This window comes from Narcine bancroftii, chromosome 10 (genome assembly GCF_036971445.1).
Source record: "Narcine bancroftii isolate sNarBan1 chromosome 10, sNarBan1.hap1, whole genome shotgun sequence".
Lineage (NCBI taxonomy): Eukaryota > Metazoa > Chordata > Chondrichthyes > Torpediniformes > Narcinidae > Narcine > Narcine bancroftii.
Genome location: NC_091478.1, coordinates 32,422,133 through 32,442,760, shown reverse-complemented (window position 1 = coordinate 32,442,760; position 20,628 = coordinate 32,422,133). Strand labels below are relative to the sequence as shown.

At 41.2% G+C, this 20,628-nt stretch overlaps 1 protein-coding gene across 3 annotated transcripts in view; it reads left to right on the top strand.

Moving 5' to 3' along the window:
* fra10ac1 (FRA10A associated CGG repeat 1) overlaps window positions 1–20,628 on the top strand; it is a 73,666-nt gene that overhangs the window by 37,688 nt on the left and 15,350 nt on the right. For 2 of the 3 annotated variants that reach the window (XM_069900559.1, XM_069900558.1), the window contains exons 11-12: window positions 3,159–3,265; window positions 14,245–14,329. In XM_069900559.1, the coding sequence (XP_069756660.1) occupies window positions 3,159–3,265; window positions 14,245–14,329 (192 nt within the window). Of the gene's footprint in view, window positions 1–3,158; window positions 3,266–14,244; window positions 14,330–17,478; window positions 20,064–20,628 lie in introns of those variants that run through there. The other variant, XM_069900560.1, reaches the window with a different exon arrangement.

The following is a 20,628-nucleotide window of genomic DNA, read 5'->3' as shown; positions in this document are numbered from 1 at the left end:
TCCCCTTCATATCATCTGCAAACTTACTGACCATCCTTCCACTTCTTCATCTAGGTTATTTATAAAAAATCACAAAGACCATGGATCCCAGAACAGATCCTTGCAGTACTCCACAAGTCACTGACCTCCAGGAAGAATACTTTCCTTCCACTACTACTCTCTGCTTTCTACCTGAAAGCCAATTTTTTTATCCACACAGTTAAGGTTCCATTGATCCCAAGCCTCATAACTTTCTGAATGATTCTCTCATGGGAGACCTTGTCAAATGCTTTACTAAAATCCACATAGACCACATCTACCACCCTACCCTCATCAATTTCTTTGGTTACCTCCCAAAAAATTCAGTTAGGTTCGTGAGGCATGACCTTCTCTTCACAAAGCCACGCTGACTATCCTTGAGTAGACTGTACTTCTCCAAATGCTCATAGATCCTATCCTTAAGAATCCTCTCCAATAGTTTTCACACCACTGATATAAGACTCACCTGTCTATAATTCCCAGAATTTTTTAATCAAGGGCACTACATTTGCCATTCTCCAATCCTGTGGCGAAAGAGGACTCAAAGATCATAGCCACTGCTCCAGCTATCTCTTCCCTCACTTCCCATAGCAACCTGGGGTCTATTGCATCTGGACCCTGGGACTTATCAATCTTGATGTTTTTAAGAAGATCCAAAACTTCCTCTTCCTTAATCTTCACATTGTCGAGCACACCAGCCTTATCCATTTTGACTTCAGCTTGATCAAGGTCCTTTTCTCTTGTGAATACTGAAGCAAAGTATTCATTTAGGACCTCCCCAACCTCCTCCGCCTCCAGGCACATTTGCCTCCTTTATCCTTAACTCGCCCCACCTTTATTCTCGTCATCCTTCTGTTCTTGCCTTGGGGTTCTCCTTAATTGTACATGCCAAGGCCTTCTCATGCTCTCTTAAGTCCTTTCTGAAGTCCTTTTTGGCAAACATATACTTCTCATGAGCCCTTCCTGTTTCCTGCTTCCTATATCTAATGTACGCTTCCTTCTTCCTCTTGACTAACTGCCTCACCTGCTTCATCAGCCATGGTTCCCTTTTCCTACCATCTTTTCCCTTTCCCATGTGAGATAAACCTATCCTGAACCCAGCACAAGTGGTCCCTAAACCTCCTCCACATTTGTTCAGCACTTTCACCTTGAACATCTGTTTCCAATTTACTCTTGCTAGTTCCTGCCTCATCCTATCATAATTTGCCCTTCCCCTATTAAACACTTTCCCATTTTCTCTACCTCTACTGCATCTGGTGCTCCTGTTGTGCCCTTCTCTACATCGGAGAGACTGGTCTCAGAGTGGGAGATCACTTCTCTGAGCACCTTTGCTCTGATGGGAATCTCCCAGTGACTAACCATTTCAATTCCACACCCCACTCTCATAATGAGATGCCTGACCATGAACAGCACGGTTGGCATAGTGATTAATACAACATATTTACAGCACCAGCGATCAGGAACGGATTTGGGTTCAAATCCCTTGCTGTTTGTAAGGAGTTTGTATGTTCTCCTTGTGTCTGTGTGGGTTTCCTCCCACTGTTCAAAATGTACCAGGGGTGTAGGTTAATAGGGTGTAAATTTGGCGGCATGGACTCGATGTAATTACTGTGCTGTATGTCTAAATTTAAAAAATTTAAGCTCAGGAGTTGTTTAGTACTTTTTAGTACTTTTTTTTAAGCTATTGCCCATCCTTTACTGGCTTCAAGCATCTGCAGTGTTTTATTTTTTAACTTGTGTTGAATTTGGCTTTGGCATTATTAAGCCCTTGTTCCAAATATAAACAAAAGATCTAAATTTGAGATGAGAGGTAAGATGAACTGCCTTTACTGTCAGGTTTACACAAAATTACCAGAGAAACTCAGCAAGTCACACAACATTCTTTATGTTCAGATATACAACCAATGTTTTGTGTAAGAGCCCTTCACCAGGATCTGAGCAAAATGCAGGCAGGTGCCTAAATAAAATGGTGGGGGAGGGGCAGAGGGAGGAGCGCACAGGCCGACAGGCAAGAAATCATAGGGGGTTATGGGAAGAGGGCACAAGAATAAAAACTGTTGAGATGATGGGGAAGGGTTAGCTCTCTGACGAAAGGGGTGGAAGGCTGGAGCAAAGAAGACAGAGGGACAGCTTCCTTCATGACTCCCTCATTCACTAATCGTCCCTTTGGTACTACCCCTGTGACTGCAAGAAGACCAACACTTGTATCCACACCTCCTCCCTCACCACCATTTGGGGCCATCTACTGCATCTGGTGCTCCCGAGATCACTTTGCTGAGCACCTTCGCTCTGATGGGATCTCCCAGTGACTAACCATTTCAATTCCACGCCCCATTCTCACACCGAGATGTCTGACCATGGCCTCTTGCACAACCAAACCAAGATCACCCGTAAATTGGAGGAGCAACACCCACCGTAATATTTTGTCTTGGGACTCTCCAACTGGATGTCATTGACATCGACTTCTCTGATTTCTGTTAGGCCACTCCTCTGCCTCCCTCTCTTCCCCATCCCTCTGTCTCCTTTCCTCCAGCTCTCCCAGCAATTTTGTGTAAACAACAATCATAGCATCTGCAGTCTTTCTTGTTTGACTGCCTTTACCATCAAGGCAGCATTTTGACCTCTAAAAGCCTTATTAAAATTACTATCAATGTGGACAAACTAGAATTATTCTTCACACAAAAAATGTTTTTAGTTGTTTTGATATCAATCAGGATTGAGTTCAGGCCATGGAGTCTTTAGGGAAGAGTATCAGACCCAGTCACTTTGGAACTACTTTGTAATCTTTGTCCATTACAAAGATCAAAGTAGGAATGTCCCTTGATGACTGCAGACTGTTCATTCTATTTGTAATGAACTAAATCTATGACCAGTAATTCACTGCCTGGCTCTCCAAAAACTTTACACAGCTGCCATCATGTTTCCTTACAATGCTGAAGGAGGATATTCTCTGTTGTAAGAAAATATAAAGGTGCTTCTGACAGGGCAAACCATGATCAAGTCTGTGATGTTGTGTGAGGATCTGTGATGTTTTGACCTTGGTAAAATGGCCTTCTTACCTAATGTATGAATGTTTCATTCCAAGTAGTATATATCTGCAAGAATCATTTTTTTTAATTGTTTACTAAATATTTCTAAAGGAGGAAAGAAGTAAAAGATGCAAAGAGGAAATGTAAAGAGGGACACTGTTATGCTCCATCAGAAAAAATGATCAAGACTAAAGAGAAGCAAAGTTCTAAAAGCAAAGGTAGGTTACAAACAAAATTTAGTTGAATAATTGAGGCAGCACAGTTGGCGAAGTGGTTAGTGCAACTCCGTTACAGCGCTAGTTATTGGGATTGGGGTTCGAATCCTGCACTGTCTGTAAGGAATTGGGACCTTCTTCCCATGTCAGCTTGGATTTCCTCTGGGGGCTCCAGTTTTCTCCCTCCCTTCAAAGCTTACCAGGGTTGTCGGTTAATTGGCTGTAATTGGGGCAGCACGGGCTCGTGGGTCAAAATGGCCTTTTACTGTGCTGTATGTCTAAATTTAAAATTTAACTGCAGCTGAAACAATCAAGAAGAACCTCAATGTCATTCAGGGTTAAGAAGCTCATTCAATTAGCATATCGTTCTCTTTAAATATTTATTTACTGAACCACTGGTGCACCACATTTACAAATTGCACCCTGACTGCATTATGCATCATTTGCTGCAACAAAACCTTGCAAATGTGAAACTGCCAAATTTTACAAATTTAAAAAGAGTATAGGAATACCACAGGTTCCACTCCAAGTTGCAAAACCTTCTGACTTATTGGCTTTTCTTCATCTTCACTGTATTCTGGTTCTATTCTTGGGAACTAGGTTAAGATAAAAGTGTACACTTGGGTATGGGTTCACCAAGAGAGCTGTTGTGGTTCAAGCTGATGGTTCACCATGTTTCCAAGGCTAATAAATGTTGGCCTTCCTGGAGGTGCTCGCTTTATGAAACATTAATCTCTTTCTGGCATGATGTTGACTAGAGGCACAGGTACAAAACGAAGTCTGAGATAAGAAGGCATGCAGCATTGAACCATAATCCAATGGACCATATGATCTGGGCTCAAGCCAGGGGCTTTTGTTGCTACACCATTAACAAGCTGAACCACCATCTTCTCCTATTGTTCAAGTGCAATGTTGACTACTCTGCAGTAGATACAATTTGAGAACATTTGAATTTTATTGAGCATAAATAGTAACAGGGCAGTCGTGATACTTTCATATTCAGGCTATTTATATGGTAAATACTAACACCTTGTTGAAGACTTTGTTGGAAGCAGGATGTAAACACAACTACTGGGATTATTGCAGAATATAAGATTTTACTGAAGCAACTTCTTCAGAGGAAACAGAGGAGAAACGAGTCATTTGGTTAAAACTTCACAGTGCCCCATTAATGGAAATGTATCCTCGACTTCATCTATTTTATTACATTTTATATTTAACTGAAACAGAATGATACTTTATTGTTATTTATGCAAGTAAATCTTCTGGCAGCAGAACAGAAAAGGTCCCAAAAGCAGTAGAGATTTTAAGGATCAGTTTAATATTTTTTCAGAAATGTCAACGCAGGATTAAATGACTAAGTACTTTAACTAGGCATTAAACAATTACCTAACTTAGATATGACTAGCACAGCCAAACAAAGTTGATATCCCATTTACAAATTGTCATCATTAATTTTTTTTTAGGATTCTGTTGAAGGAAATTTTGTTGGAATGAAATAAAAACAATATTAAAAACTGACTTTCTTCTTTTATTATTTCAAAATTAACCTGATTCTTAAGTTGTACATTGAATTAAATAGTCTGACCACACTATCTTAAAGACTAAGAAACTTGAGAAGATCCAGAAGAAACTTGCACAAATTACAATAACAAGAATGTTCAGTTTGTGCCTTGTAAAATTGTTTGTTGGCAGATACTGTATCTGCAAAAACACACGGTTCATTTTGAGCAAATCTTGCATTTTGGAATAATACGGAACTACGCCCAGGTTTCAAGGAAGACCAGCATCTCTAGGTTAAAGAACAATTTATTTCTTCAACCACCCTTATTGCATTAAAGGACTGCTCCAACCCCACAAAAAATGGAGTGCACTTTTGCTAAGTCATTTTTTTTGCACCAGGATAAATATGAATAATTATTATCTATATTTTGTATTTACTTTTCTCTTTTCAATCCAATGACTGTATACAGTTGCAGATTTTTAGTTTATTTTTTTTACAAATTTCCTGTTAAGCTGCAACAAGTAAGAAGTTCAGTGCATTGCACAATCATCTCAGAATCAACATTGTTATCAATTAATGATACTTATAACAATCATGAACTGTGCTTTCTTACAGTGAAAGCAGCTCAGCAGGTCAAAAAGTGTTCTTTACGTAGCCTGCCTACATATTGCTGATGCCTTGATGAAGTGTTCAAGCTCAAAACATTGATTATCTTGTATCTTTGTTACATACACTGTTTGACCTGCTGAGTTTTCTTCAGTCATAGGATCTGGGGACCTTCGTGTTTTACTCCTGTGGTTTCTATGCCACATTAGTGCCACATTAGTGGCATCACCTACGGCTCCTAGAACGCTTCCACCAGCGTTGTCTCCGCTCCATCCTCAACATCCATTGGAGCGCTTACACCCCTAACGTCGAAGTACTCGAGATGGCAGAGGTCGACAGCATCGAGTCCACGCTGCTGAAGATCCAGCTGCGCTGGATGGGTCACGTCTCCAGAATGGAGGACCATCGCCTTACCAAGATCGTGTTATATGGCGAGCTCTCCACTGGCCACCGTGACAGAGGTGGACCAAAGAAAAGGTACAAGGACTGCCTAAAGAAATCTCTTGGTGCCTGCCACATTGACCACCGCCAGTGGGCTGATAACGCCTCAAACCGTGCATCTTGGCGCCTCACAGTTTGGCGGGCAGCAACCTCCTTTGAAGAAGACCGCAGAGCCCACCTCACTGACAAAAGGCAAAGGAGGAAAAACCCAACATCCAACCCCAACCAACCAATTTTCCCTTGCAACCGCTGCAATCGTGTCTGCCTGTCCCGCATCGGACTTGTCAGCCACAAATGAGCCTGCAGCTGACGTGGACTTTTTACCCCCTCCATAAATCTTCGTCCGCGAAGCCAAGCCAAAGAAGAAGAGTAAAATCAGAATATGAGGAGGCCAAAAAAAAAGTTCAAAGGTTAAAACATAGGGTTAAAATTTGAGAATGGAGATTTACAAAAATCTGACTTCCTGAAATCAGGATTGAGTAAATTATTGCTTGAGGTAATAAAAGAGACTTACAGCATCACCTGGTGGCAATTTTGTGAAAGTGCAGAATGTTTAATGAAAGTGGTTCACATTAGAACATAGAATATCACAGCACAGTACAGACTCACAGACCATGATGTCGTGCTGACCTATGTAAACTTACTCCACAGCAATCTAATTTTTCCCTACCTCACAGTTATAATCTTTTTTTTTTTAAACATCCTTTTCACCTATCTAAGAGTCTTTTGAATGTCCCTATTGTACCAACCTCTACCAGCACCCCTGGCAATGCATTCCAGGCACCCACATTCTCTGAGTAAAATCTTACCTCTGACATTGCCCATAAACTTGCCTCCAATTACCTTAAACCTATGTCGTCTGGTATTTGCTTTTGTCACCCAAGGGAAAAGGAGCTAGTTGTCCATCCTATCTAAGCCCCTCATAATCTAGCAATTCCATTTGATGGGTTTGAAATGGAATGTTCCTGTGCCACCTGCATCAAAGACTAATGCTAAAGGCAGCTGTTACCATATTTTCCTTATAGTATGGTAATTTCAGTTGATTTCTGAAATGGTCTCATGCTTATAGCTTAGAAACATAGAATTTGCATTCATGCAGTTAATTTATCTTTTCTTTGGCTTGGCTTCGCGGACGAAGATTTATGGAGGGGTAAAGTCCACGTCAGCTGCAGGCTCGTTTGTGGCTGACAAATCCGATGCGGGACAGACAGACACGGTTGCAGCGGTTGCAAGGGAAAATTGGTTGGTTGGGTGTTGGGTTTTTTCTCCTTTGTCTTTTGACAGTGAGGTGGGCTCTGCGGTCTTCTTCAAAGGAGGTTGCTGCCCGCCGAACTGTGAGGCGCCAAGATGCACGGTTGGAGGCGATATCAGCCCACTGGCGGTGGTCAATGTGCAGGCACCAAGAGCTTTCTTTAGGCAATCCTTGTACCTCTTCTTTGGTGCACCTCTGTCTCGATGGCCAGTGGAGAGCTCGCCATATAACACGATCTTGGGAAGGCGATGGTCCTCCATTCTGGAGACGTGACCTACCCAGCGCAGTTGGATCTTCAGCAGCGTGGAATCGATGCTGTCGGCCTCAGCCATCTCGAGTACTTCGATGTTGGAGATGAAGTCACTCCAATGAATGTTGAGGATGGAGCGGAGACAACGCTGGTGGAAGCGTTCTAGGAGCCGTAGGTGATGCCGGTAAAGGACCCATGATTCAGAGCCGAACAGGAGTGTGAGTATGACAGTGGCTCTGTATACGCTAATCTTTGTGAGGTTTTTCAGTTGGTTGTTTTTCCAGACTCCTTTGTGTAGTCTTCCAAAGGCGCTATTTGCCTTGGCGAGACTGTTGTCTATCTCGTTGTCGATCCTTGCATCTGATGAAATGGTGCAGCCGAGGTAGGTAAACTGGTTGACCGTTTTGAGTTCTGTGTGCCCGATGGAGATGTGGGGGGGGTGGTAGTCATGGTGGGGAGCTGGCTGATGGAGGCCCTCAGTTTTCTTCAGGCTGACTTCCAAGCCAAACATTTTGGCAGTTTCTGCAAAACAGGACGTCAAGCGCTGAAGATCTGGCTCTGAATGGGCAACTAAAGCGGCATCGTCTACAAAGAGTAGTTCACGGACAAGTTGCTCTTGTGTCTTGGTGTGAGTTTGCAGGCACCTCAGATTGAAGAGACTGCCATCCGTGCGGTACCGGATGTAAACAGCGTCTTCATCGTTGAGGTCTTTCATGGCTTGTTTCAGCATCATGCTGAAGAAGATTGAAAAGAGGGTTGGTGCGAGAACGCGGCCTTGCTTCACGCCATTGTTAATGGAGAAGGGTTCAGAGAGCTCATTGCTGTATCTGACCCGACCTTGTTGGTTTTCGTACAGTTGGATAACCATGTTGAGGAACTTGGGGGGGCATCCGATGCGCTCTAGTATTTGCCAAAGCCCTTTCCTACTCACGGTGTCGAAGGCTTTGGTGAGGTCAACAAAGGTGATGTAGAGTCCTTTGTTTTGTTCTCTGCACTTTTCTTAGAGCTGTCTGAGGGAAAAGACCATGTCAGTAGTTCCTCTGTTTGCGCGAATGCCGCTCTGTGATTCTGGGAGAACATTCTCGGCGACACTAGGTATTATTCTATTTAGGAGAATCCTAGCAAAGATTTTGCCTGCAATGGAGAGCAGCGTGATTCCCCTGTAGTTTGAGCAGTCTGATTTCTTGCCTTTGTTTTTGTACAGGGTGATGATGATGGCATCACGAAGGTCCTGAGGCAGCTTTCCTTGGTCCCAGCAGAGCTTGAAAATCTCATGCAGTTTGGCATGCAGAGTTTTGCCACTAGCCTTCCAGACCTCTGGGGGGATTCCATCCATACCTGCTGCTTTGCCACTTTTCAGTTGTTCAATTGCCTTATATGTCTCTTCCCGGGTGAGGACCTCATCCAGCTCTAGCCATAAGGGCTGTTGAGGGAGCTGGAGCAGGGCGGATTCTTGGACTGAGCGGTTGGCACTGAAAAGAGATTGGAAGTGTTCTGACCATCGATTGAGGATGGAGATCTTGTCGCTGAGGAGGACTTCGCCGTCTGAGCTGCGCAGCGGGCTTTGGACTTGGGGTGAGGGGCTGTACACAGCCTTTAGAGCCTTGTAGAAACCCCTGAAGTCACCAATGAAGACTACCTGGATGCATCCCCGATCCAAACACTGGCACCTCCTGGACTACGTCCTGGTGCGAGAAAGAGACAAACGAGATGTGCTCCACACCAGGGTCATGCCCAGCGCGGAATGCCACACTGACAACCAGCTGATTCGCTGCAAGCTCAACCTTCACTTCAAGCCAAAGTCCAGGAACAGTAAAGCCCCCAGAAAGAGGTTCAATGTTGGAAACTTGCAGTCAGACGAAGTGAGAGGAAACTTCCAGGCAAACCTCAAAGCAAAGCTCGAGGATGCAATCCGCCTCACGGACTCGTCCCCTGAAACCCTCTGGGATCAGCTGAAGACTGCCATACTGCAATCCACTGAAGAGGTACTGGGCTTCTCCTCCAGGAAAAACAAGGACTGGTTCGACGAAGACAACCAGGAAATCCAGGAGCTGCTGGCAAAGAAGCGAGCTGCCCACCAGGCTCACCTTGCAAAGCCATCCTGGCCAGAGAAGAAACGAGCCTTCCGTCGCGCATGCAGTATACATGCAGCATATTAGCAGGCACAATTGCACTCAATTAAGTTACAACCCCGATACGTTTTTGAACAGTGGGAGGAAACCAGAGCATTTGGAGGAAACCACGCAGACACAGAGAGAACATACAAACTCCTTTCAGACAGCACCAGATTCAAACCCCGGTTGTTGGCGCTGTAACAGCGTTGTGCTATCTGTGCCAAAAATTCTCACGATCATTAGGAATGTAAACATTTTTAAATCGATTATATAAAGCTAAGTTTTTCATTAATTATTACAATCTTCTTAAAAAATTCAATTGCATTTCATTCAATCCCTTTTTTAATGTAGTAAACAATTTGTGTAAACAATGTGCTTCCACAATGAGTAGGATCTTTAACCATATTTACATTGTTCCCAAAAGTAAGTTAGCACCATAACCATTTACAAGCAGTTCAACACTTGTAAATTGGGGAGGAGTCACGTAATGGAGTTGTGGGTGGTCGGGAAAACCAGCCCTCTCCAGGAAAATAGGAAAAAAGTTAGGAAAAAGGAAAACATAACAAAAATAAAATATAAGAAATAGAAAATAAAGATACAGAGAAGAGAAAGAAGGTGGCTTCCAAGAAGGAGAAAGTAAGAACAACTGGAAAAAAAGAAGTAAAAAAGTCGCCGGAGAAGAACGAAGAAGGCCTTACCTGCTCAAAGGAACAGGATGCTGTGGTGACGAGGAGCGCCCGACCCTCGAGGTCGGTGCCTGCTCTGCGGAGTCGTGACGCACCAGCCAGTGCACTACAAAAATGGCACTCGGAGCCAAACAAAAGTGCGCAACTGCGCAATCAAAGGAGAAAGACGACACTGGTGGGAGGGGGTCTCAGCAGAGGAGCGGGCTGTCACAGAGCGAGCAGCTGAGGGTCACCCAACACCAGGGCTCTCAGCTGGAGGGCAAGGAACAACAGATAAGCAGCACAGGAGGAGAGGACCAGCAAGAAGAGGCCCGACAAAGAGATACAGGCAGCTCATCGGAAAAACAGAAGAGTCACAGACACAAAGAAGAGAAAAAGAAGACACAAACATAGATACAGACACGGAAGAAGAGGAAGAAGAAGACCAAGATCTTCATAGGGAAATAAAAGGTAAAATTGATGAACAGAATACAGATAAAGTCTTTTTTGAAGAACAAATGAGATCACTAAAAGAATGGTCGTCATTAGAGTTTAATGCAATTAAAAGAAAAGTGAAAAGAACAGAAGATAAAATGCAAAGGTTAAAACTGGTAATGACAGAAATAGGGAAAAGAGTAGAGAGTGTGAAAGAGCAGCAAACGGCTATAGAAATGGAAGTGAATGACTTAAGAGAAAAATTGGAAGAAAATTACAAAAAAAATTAAAGAGACACAAGAGTTGTTATCTCAGAAAATTGATATGTTGGAAAATTCTAGTAGGTGAAACAACATAAAAATAATGGGCCTCAAGGAGGGTGAAAAGGCACAGACATGAAGGAATTTATAAAAGGATGGATCCCGAAGGTCCTGGGAATGACAGAAATGCAGGAAGAAATGGAAATAAAAAGGGCACACAGAGCATTAGCTCCGAAACCACAGGCACATCAAAAACCAAGATCCATCTTAGTAAAATTTTTGAGATACACTACGAGAGAAAATATATTGGAGCGGGCAAGGAATAAAATTAGAGAAAATAATAAATCATTGGAATACAAGGGTCAAAAAATATTTTTTTACCCAAACATAAGTTTTGAACTCTTAAAGGAATTTAATACAGCAAAATCAACTTTATGGAAAAAAGGTTACAAATTCATATTAAGACATCCAGCAGTGCTTAAAATATTTATACCCGGGGAGTAAAACAGACTGTTCTCGGATCCAGAGAAAGCGCAAGAATTTGCAGAACGTTTGCAGGACAGGAGAAGAGACGTAAGAAGAATGAAGAATGGCGATAAAGTATATATAAAGATGTAAAAACAATGTATATGTAAAGAACTAAAGAGGGAAAAGGGAAGGAAGCGAGTAAGGGGGGAAAAAAATAAGAGAGAGCTTTGTTACATGTATTTTTAAAAAAGTGTTTTCTGGAGAGGGCTGGGTGGAGGGGGAATAATCGTCACTGAAAAATTAGTTGACGCTGCAAACAAGATTGCAACCCAAATGAAAAGGGGAGTTGTGGTTGCCCGGCAAGGGGTATGGGGCAACTCAGAGTTCCCCCCAATTTTTGGGGTTAAGGTATTAGTGGATGTGGGAACTGCAGGGGTACTTTATGTCTTAAATGTGTTGTATATTAAAGCCTTTGACACCGTGAGCAGGAAAGGGCTTTGGCAAATACTAGAGCGCATCGGATGTCCCCCAAAGTTCCTCAACATGATTATCCAACTGCACGAAAACCAACAAGGTCGGGTCAGATACAGCAATGAGCTCTCTGAACCCTTCTCCATTAACAATGGCGTGAAGCAAGGCTGTGTTCTCGCACCAACCCTCTTTTCAATCTTCTTCAGCATGATGCTGAACCAAGCCATGAAAGACCCCAACAATGAAGACGCTGTTTACATCCGGTACCGCACGGATGGCAGTCTCTTCAATCTGAGGCGCCTGCAAGCTCACACCAAGACACAAGAGAAACTTGTCCGTGAACTACTCTTTGCAGATGATGCCGCTTTAGTTGCACATTCAGAGCCAGCTCTTCAGCGCTTGACGTCCTGCTTTGCGGAAACTGCCAAAATGTTTGGCCTGGAAGTCAGCCTGAAGAAAACTGAGGTCCTCCATCAGCCAGCTCCCCACCATGACTACCAGCCCCCCCACATCTCCATCGGGCACACAAAACTCAAAACGGTCAACCAGTTTACCTATCTCGGCTGCACCATTTCATCAGATGCAAGGATCGACAATGAGATAGACAACAGACTCGCCAAGGCAAATAGCGCCTTTGGAAGACTACACAAAAGAGTCTGGAAAAACAACCAACTGAAAAACCTCACAAAGATAAGCGTATACAGAGCCGTTGTCATACCCACACTCCTGTTCGGCTCCGAATCATGGGTCCTCTCCCGGCACCACCTACGGCTCCTAGAACGCTTCCACCAGCGTTGTCTCCGCTCCATCCTCAACATCCATTGGAGCGCTCACACCCCTAACGTCGAGGTACTCGAGATGGCAGAGGTCGACAGCATCGAGTCCACGCTGCTGAAGATCCAGCTGCGCTGGATGGGTCACGTCTCCAGAATGGAGGACATTTGCCTTCCCAAGATCGTATTATATGGCGAGCTCTCCACTGGCCACCGTGACAGAGGTGCACCAAAGAAAAGGTACAAGGACTGCCTAAAGAAATCTCTTGGTGCCTGCCACATTGACCACCGCCAGTGGGCTGATAACGCCTCAAACCGTGCATCTTGGCGCCTCACAGTTTGGCGGGCAGCAGCCTCCTTTGAAGAAGACCGCAGAGCCCACCTCACTGACAAAAGGCAAAGGAGGAAAAACCCAACACCCAACCCCAACCAACCAATTTTCCCTTGCAACCGCTGCAATCGTGTCTGCCTGTCCCGCATCGGACTGGTCAGCCACAAACGAGCCTGCAGCTGACGTGGACTTTTTTACCCCCTCCATAAATCTTCGTCCGCGAAGCCAAGCCAAAGAAGAAGAAGAATTAAGTGTAATAAGAGAAAACTAAGATGAAAATGGGGAAAAGGGGGATGGAGGTGGCAAAGAAGTGGAAGATGTATGCAAGATATAAGATGCCATGTTGAACTATATGACTATAAACATTAATGGAATACATAACCAAATTAAAAGGAAGAGGCTACTAAATTTATTGAAGAAGGAAAAAAATAGATATAGCATTTGTGCAAGAAATGCATCTAACTGAAGCGGAACATAGCAAACTAAAGAGAAACTGGGTAGGACACGTAACGGCAGCATCTTATAATTCAAAAGCTAGAGGTGCAGCCATACTAGTTAATAAAAATGTACCAATCAAAATAGAGGAGGAAATAATAGATCTGGCAGGGAGGTATGCAATGATAAAATGTCAGATATACTCAGAATTTTGGAATTTGCTCACTATATACGCACCTAACGAGGAGGATCAAAAGTTTATGCAGGATTTTTTTTTGAAGATTGCAGACACACAAGGAAATATATTGATAGGAAGGGATTTTAACCTTAATTTGGACCCAATGTTAGATAAAACTGGACAAAAGACAAGTAAAAAGAATAAAGTAGCCAAATTTATGGTTAAATCAATGAATAAATGTATTCCATTGGGAAAAATAACATATAATTTAAAAAATAAAGTCACAATGTTTGAGCAAATTTGGGAACCATACATGGAACATATCAGAGAGGGCTTGCCTACGACCTCCATCCCCTAAAATGAGAATGAAAATGATAAGAAGACAAAACGACTAGATTCAGAGTGTAATAAATAGATGATGCATTTTTCTTGTTTATTTTCCTTTGTGTGAAAATATTGTTTTATGGTTTTATTGTATTGCATATGTTGAATATTTATGGGTATTGGAGGGGGGTGGGTAGAGGGGAGGGAGGGAAAGTGGAAAAACAAAATGGAGAAAAGACCACTGTGTAAATTTAATGAGAAACGTTGTACATATTTTGGTTGATATGGTTCATAGTGTGAAAAATAAAAATAAAAAACATTTGTAAATTGGTGAGGAGCTTTCTTTCAGCTTCATGTTACTTGAAAATTATCAATCTAATCATCCTAAACTAAATATGTGCTTGTTTTCCATTGATTCTAGTCATGTTAAAATTAGTGTTTTATCGCTTTTAATGAAATGTAATTATTATATCAGAATCAGAAAATACTGCAAATGCAGAAGATTCCACTGAGACTGAATATTGGAAAGGAACAAGTCTGGATTCTGAAAATAAGACAAAGTAAGCTTGCCAGTTTTTATTTTTATTTACCTGTATATTTAAAAATCAAGAATAGTCATGAATTATTTTATATTATTTGTAGAATAGAACTGGGAGAAAAAAATGCATCGTATTTTATTCACTCATGAGATGCGGGCCCAAAATTTATTGTCCATCGCTAATTGTCCTCGAATGGAATGTCTTGCTGGGCCAAAAAGTTGGCCGTTTACTTTTCTAAAGAACATTATTGAACAAGGCAAATCCATATAATTTCCATCACTGACACTAGTTTTGTTATTTGGTTAATTCATTGAATTTCACTTCATCAGTTGCTACAGATCACTGAGTTACTCATCCAAGCCTCAGTATTCTAACCATTATCTAACAGATCCCAATGTAATAACAAGTTCCACACAAGTTCAGAAGCATGAAATCACAAAAGCAACCTGCCTCCACTGCTTCCCAGGTCAATTTCCTCTTTGCTATTTTTCTAATCCAAATATTTTCATTTTTTTTTCTTTTATCCTGGAAACCTAATCCCTATCTGCTTAGTTAACTTATTTAAAGAATAGCTGTTAAATTTGAGTTTTTTTTTAAAAACTGTCTGGATTCGCTTAAATGCAAGGAGAATGGGAAAGCAGAAGGTATGATAGAACTAAAGAATGAGAATGAATCTCACTATGTGGACTGCACTGTAGATGTCCAAACAGGTGAAGGGAGAAAGAAGAACAAATTCAAAAGCAAATACTTTTGGGAAGAAATTGTGGGGGATTTTGTTTTTTGCCCGTTGAGATTGAGGGTGCATAACTACTTTAATCAATATAAACCAAATCCAACAAGAGGACATATGATTCTGGAGCAACACAAAATGCTGGAGGAACTCAGCAGGTCAGACAACATCCATGGAAGGCAATAGATGGTCAATGTTTTGGGCCCAAACCTTTCATCAGGAATAACAAGAAATAGTCAGTAAAGCACAGGTGATAGGTGCATGCATGTGAAAGGAGGGAAGAAATAGAAAACATGTAAGAAGATAGGAGGTGATGGGAAGAGACAGAAAGCTGAGGAGCATGCACTGATAGGAGCAAGTAAGGGAGTGGAGAGCTGGAAGGATATGGGTGATGGGCAGGTAGAGAGGGCATGGATGGGAAAGAAGGAAAGGAGATGATGGAATGAGGCCAGAGAGATAAGGGAAAGCAAGGTGGGGGTGGGTTGCTTGAGAAAACAAGTGGTTACCGGAAATAGGAAAAGTCGACGTTGATTGGACACTGCCAAGGTGGAATATAAGGTGCTGTTCCTCCTCTTTGCGTGCGGCCTCAACTTTGCAGTATAGTAAGCCAAGGATAGACATATTGGTATGGGAATGGGAAGTGAAATTGAAGTGACTGGCCGCTGGAAGATCCAGGATGTGGCAACGGACAGAGCAAATGTACTCAACAAAGTAATTTCCCCGTCTACATCCACTCTTCCTAATGTAGAGGAGCACAGGATGCAGTAAATGCAGTGATTCTGTATTTAATTTTAGAGAATGGAACTGTATACTGTACATGAGAGGAGCAGTTTGTCGTACTGATCACAGCTCATTTAGATTTAGCTTAGTTATGGAAAAGAACAAAAATAAATTAGGAAATGTTAAATTGTGGTGAGAATAGTTTTACTAGGCCGAGAATACAACTGTTTGATGATAAATCAGCCTCTGAAGAATTGTAAAGTTGAACAAGGATCTTAAATAAGAAGTACAGTTCAACTTTGATTATCTGAAATGGTTGGGAACTGCCCTATGTTGGATAACCAGTTTTTTTTCAGAGAACTGGTCATTTTTTTAAAAACAGCCCAATAGCAACATCAGATCACTTTTAAACAACAACAAACAACAAGGGAAGACTTTTTAAGCATTAAAATAATGTTTAATTCTCACCAAAAAAAATGCTGGCCATCATCGATCACCGACACCTCTCCACTGAGGTACCTGCTGCCACCAACAGCCTGAGGTCCCCAGTCAATTTGACTCCGAAAATATTTCAGATAAATGAGGATTTCTGATTTGTTTTGTATATTCTCATTTTTGTGAATTTTTATATAATTTTCAAAAAAATGAAGATTCTGGAGGATCTGATTTTGGATAATCGGAGTTGTACTGTACCTGAAAGCATATTGAAGGTTTAGGATCTAAAATAAAAAGGAAGTTAGGAGAGTGAAGTATAAGAATGTAAAAATATTGAACAAATTAAATTATGAAAAATATTGGCAAGAAAAATGATAAACGCTCAGTTTATAAGAACTAAAAACACAACAAAAGAAAAGAGTAGGCCATATTGGTTACGAAGCAAGGAAATAACTTTTGTGTGAATCCTACTTCACGAAAACAGGCTCTTCAGCTAACTTATTCATGCCCACCAGACTCTTCCCATTTGCTTGTGTCTGGCCCAAAAACAGAGGTTGTGGGTAAGGATTTAACCATGTTCACAAAAAAGGACATTGAATGTAAGAGGACATACACCTTAAGAGTAGTGGGATTCTGCTAGTTAGGCAGGTTAAGTACTGAATATAGTTCTGGTCCCAACATTACATTTGTACTAGAGAGAAGCAGAGGAGATTCCTGTTGGCAGGACTGGAAAGATGAGATCAAATGGTTTGATTTTCTTGGATCAGAGGAATCTAAAAGGAGTTTAATTGATGGGTATAAAATAATGAGAAGCCTAAATAGAGTAAACGAGTAGGTCCTATTTCCCTCTTCAGAATGGTTAAAATCATAAGCCAATGTTATAAAGTATTGGTAGAATTAGTAGAGAGGTGAAGAGCTTTTTTTTTCCATCCATGTGGTAAAGGTTTAGAACTCACTGTCTGAAAGGATATTACAGACAGCAACTTTAATTAATTTTAAAATGAATATGAAAAGCCGAGAAATTCAGAATTGCAGATCCATAGCTTGATGGTAGGATTAGATTTTCAGTCAACACTAACACAAAAAATGCTGTGAAGAGACACAGCAAAGGATGAGTGTTTGAGAAAAGCACTGGTTGAAGGCCAGCTGAATGTAGTTTGAGACAAATATGGAGAATGGAAGTCGAGGCAGCAGGAAGAGAGGGACTTTAACTAGTTCATGAGCAAAGCCACAGGAGATAAATAATGAAATGAAAACTATGGTAAACTCTATCCTTGATCTGCAGGAAAGGTGAATTTGATGAATATTTTGAAGACATGTTTCTGTGACCTGTGCTTTGAAGAGGATTAATAGCTTCATTCAGTTTATTCCAAAAGAAGATCTCTTAAATGCCTAATTTTCTTTTTAAGACTCAAACTTAATTTATACTGGCAACACATTTTAATTTTCACATTGAAACATCAAGTAAGGCTGGAAGAAAATGGAACACTGAATCCAAATCAACCAATTGTGAAGAAAAATGGAAATATTTTGCAAGAATTAATTACATTGGGAGGTACACAGCAGATATGCTACCAACTACATTCAGCAATATATTTGAGATCATCTTGGTGAATCTCCAGATTCTTCAGAAGTTTTAAGGGTAATAACCCTCAGATGAAAAGCAAAACATTTTGACTCAATCGATACATCTATTATCAAGAGATTCCTTGATTATCAACTTAATTTGTCTATTAATTTTAAAAACTATATGTTTCAGTAAGAGTATAATTATCAATTAAATTCTAAAATATAACCAGTGAAGCTTCTGCTCTTTTATGTGAAAATATTAGTAAATTGTTTTTAAACAGGAAGATCTGCAGATGCCATGGTTGCAGTACAACCCACAGAAGAGCTGGAGAATCACAGTAGATCATGCAGTATCGATAGGAAATAAAGGGTAACCCAAAGTTTCAGGACTGAGTCTTTCATCAAGAGTACGCAAAATGCAGACAAGTACCAGGAAGGGATTGAACGGAAACTGTTAATGCTGTCTGATTGGAGAGTGCCCAGACAAAATATTAGGTGTTGTTCCTCCAATTTATGAAAAGATTGGTTTGGCAGTGCATGAGGCCATGGATAGACAAGTCGATGTGGGATGATGAGTGGAATTAAAGTGGCTGGCCACTGGGAACTCCCTGATAATGCAGCAGGCAGAGCAAAGGTGCTCAACAAAAAGATCTCCCAGTCTCCCTGATATAGAAGAGGCCACAACGGGAGCACCAAATGCAGTAGATTACTTCCTGCAGATTCACAAGTGAAGCACTTCACTTGGAAGGAGTGATATCTACAAGATTATGAGAGGCATAGATAGGCATCTTTTTCCTTGGGAAAGATTAGCAAACACCAGAGGACATCAGTGAGGGGAGGAAACTTTAGGGGAGACTTCTGGGGTAATGTTTTTACACAGAGAGTAATGGATACCTAGAATGCATTGCCTGGGGTGGTAGTGGCTGATACAATAGGGATATTTAAAAGACTCTGAGACAAGCACATGGATGCATGAAAAATAGATTATGGGTGTAAGGTAGGGAAGGTTCAGTTTGTTGAGTAGATTTATATAGGTCAGCACAACAGCAAGGGCCTTAGAGCCTATGCTGTAATGTCCTGAACTCTATGATTGATGACCCTAATGATGGTGAAGGAGGAGATGAGAATGTGTGTACATTTCTCACGGCCTCAGGGGTAGATACTGAGGGGGCTATTAGTGGGGAAGGATGAGTGGACGAGTGAGTCCTAGAGGGAACAGTCCTTGTGGAGAGGTGAAAAGAAGGGAAGATGTGACTGGTGGTGGGATCATATTATGTGAAGGATAGATAATGTTGGATGCGGAGGCTGGTGGGGTGATAGGTGAGGACAAGGGGAATCCTGTCCTTGTATGTCGGGGTGGAGATGGCGAAGGCAAATATGTGGGAAATAGAGAAGATGTGGGTGAGGGCTGAATTGATGGCAGTAATGGGAAAGTCCGTCTCTTTTTTTGTCATGCCCAAAACATCAGCAATTTATCTTTACCTCCTATGGACGCTGTGAGGCCGGCTAAATTCCTCCAGCATTTCTGTGTTTTTACTACAATCACAGCATCTGCAGACTTGCATGTTTCAGGCTGAATTTTGAATGCAGATAAATCCTGAGAAAAATAAGCAAAAAATTAGATTACTAGAATAGGATTTGAAAGGATGGATAAGAGGGAAAATTATGTAATCGAAGGCCCACTTGGCTGAGAATTGGTAGCAATGAGAAGTGAAAGTGATGAGATGAAGATGTTGCAATTATTCAGTGAGATGAGAAGGGAGCTATTAAAGGCCAAATTTTCCTAGAAACACATTTCATTTCTGTTCCTCATATCTTCAATCATTCAATCCTGTCATGACTTCTATTTTTCATCCAAAAAGGAAAAAAAAATTAAAGTAATTAAATTTCATTAAATATAAAAGCAAATCGCATAGTAAACTCAATAACGATCAGATCTTTGGTTGAGAGTAGGTATTCATTGTATCTATTAATATTCCAAGAATGTGGCCATTTGTGTTCTCATGGAGAGAATTTTTTGTGAAATTAATATGTGTGAAAAGGCAGAAATTAATAGCAAATTTCTTATAAACATGTTTATTGATTCTATGCTAGGATGCCATGTATAATCCTTCACCTTCTGTGAGGCACCATTGCATTATGAAACAAAAATACAATTTGTAAAATAAAGGGGTAATAGCTCAGGTCTTCCCCAATATAAGTAGTAACTAAAAATGCAAGGAGGCAAGTGATATCTGCATGAAAGACTATTGCTACTTTATCAATTTAATTTTGAATTAAAAAAATTATGATTTACTGGTATTCATTTTTTTCTGATTCTTCATGTTTTAAGAATGATTTGTAACATTGAAATCCATATTCGTATATCTTTGAATATATTGCCAACCTTCTTCTGTGAGGTTAAGTATATACAGTGTACTCCAAATAGGAAGATTTAACGATTAAATCTAATTCCATCTTTAAAGCTTGATTAAATTCTCAATCCAATTAAAAGCAATCTGCTTATTTCCATTTCGGCACATAGCCGGCTGACGTGGCTGAAACATAGATCTGTATCCCTTCACAAAATCTGGTTCTATCCCTTGGCATCTGTTTCAAACTTCCTTTGAAAGTTCTTCATCTGGATGTCAAATTTGACTAGAAATGGGCTTTGGACCTGATCATCACAAACATTGATTATTTCTATACGCATTTGCTACTTTCTCTTTATTTCGTCTCAATGGCTGCTGAAGGTCTTGGTCATGCCCCTGCATTTGAACTTTCGCATATACTCCATTACCCACACATCTGCCCCCACACTCATCAAGGACAGGATTCCTCTTTCCTCACCTACCACTCCACTAGCCTCTGCATCCAACATATCATC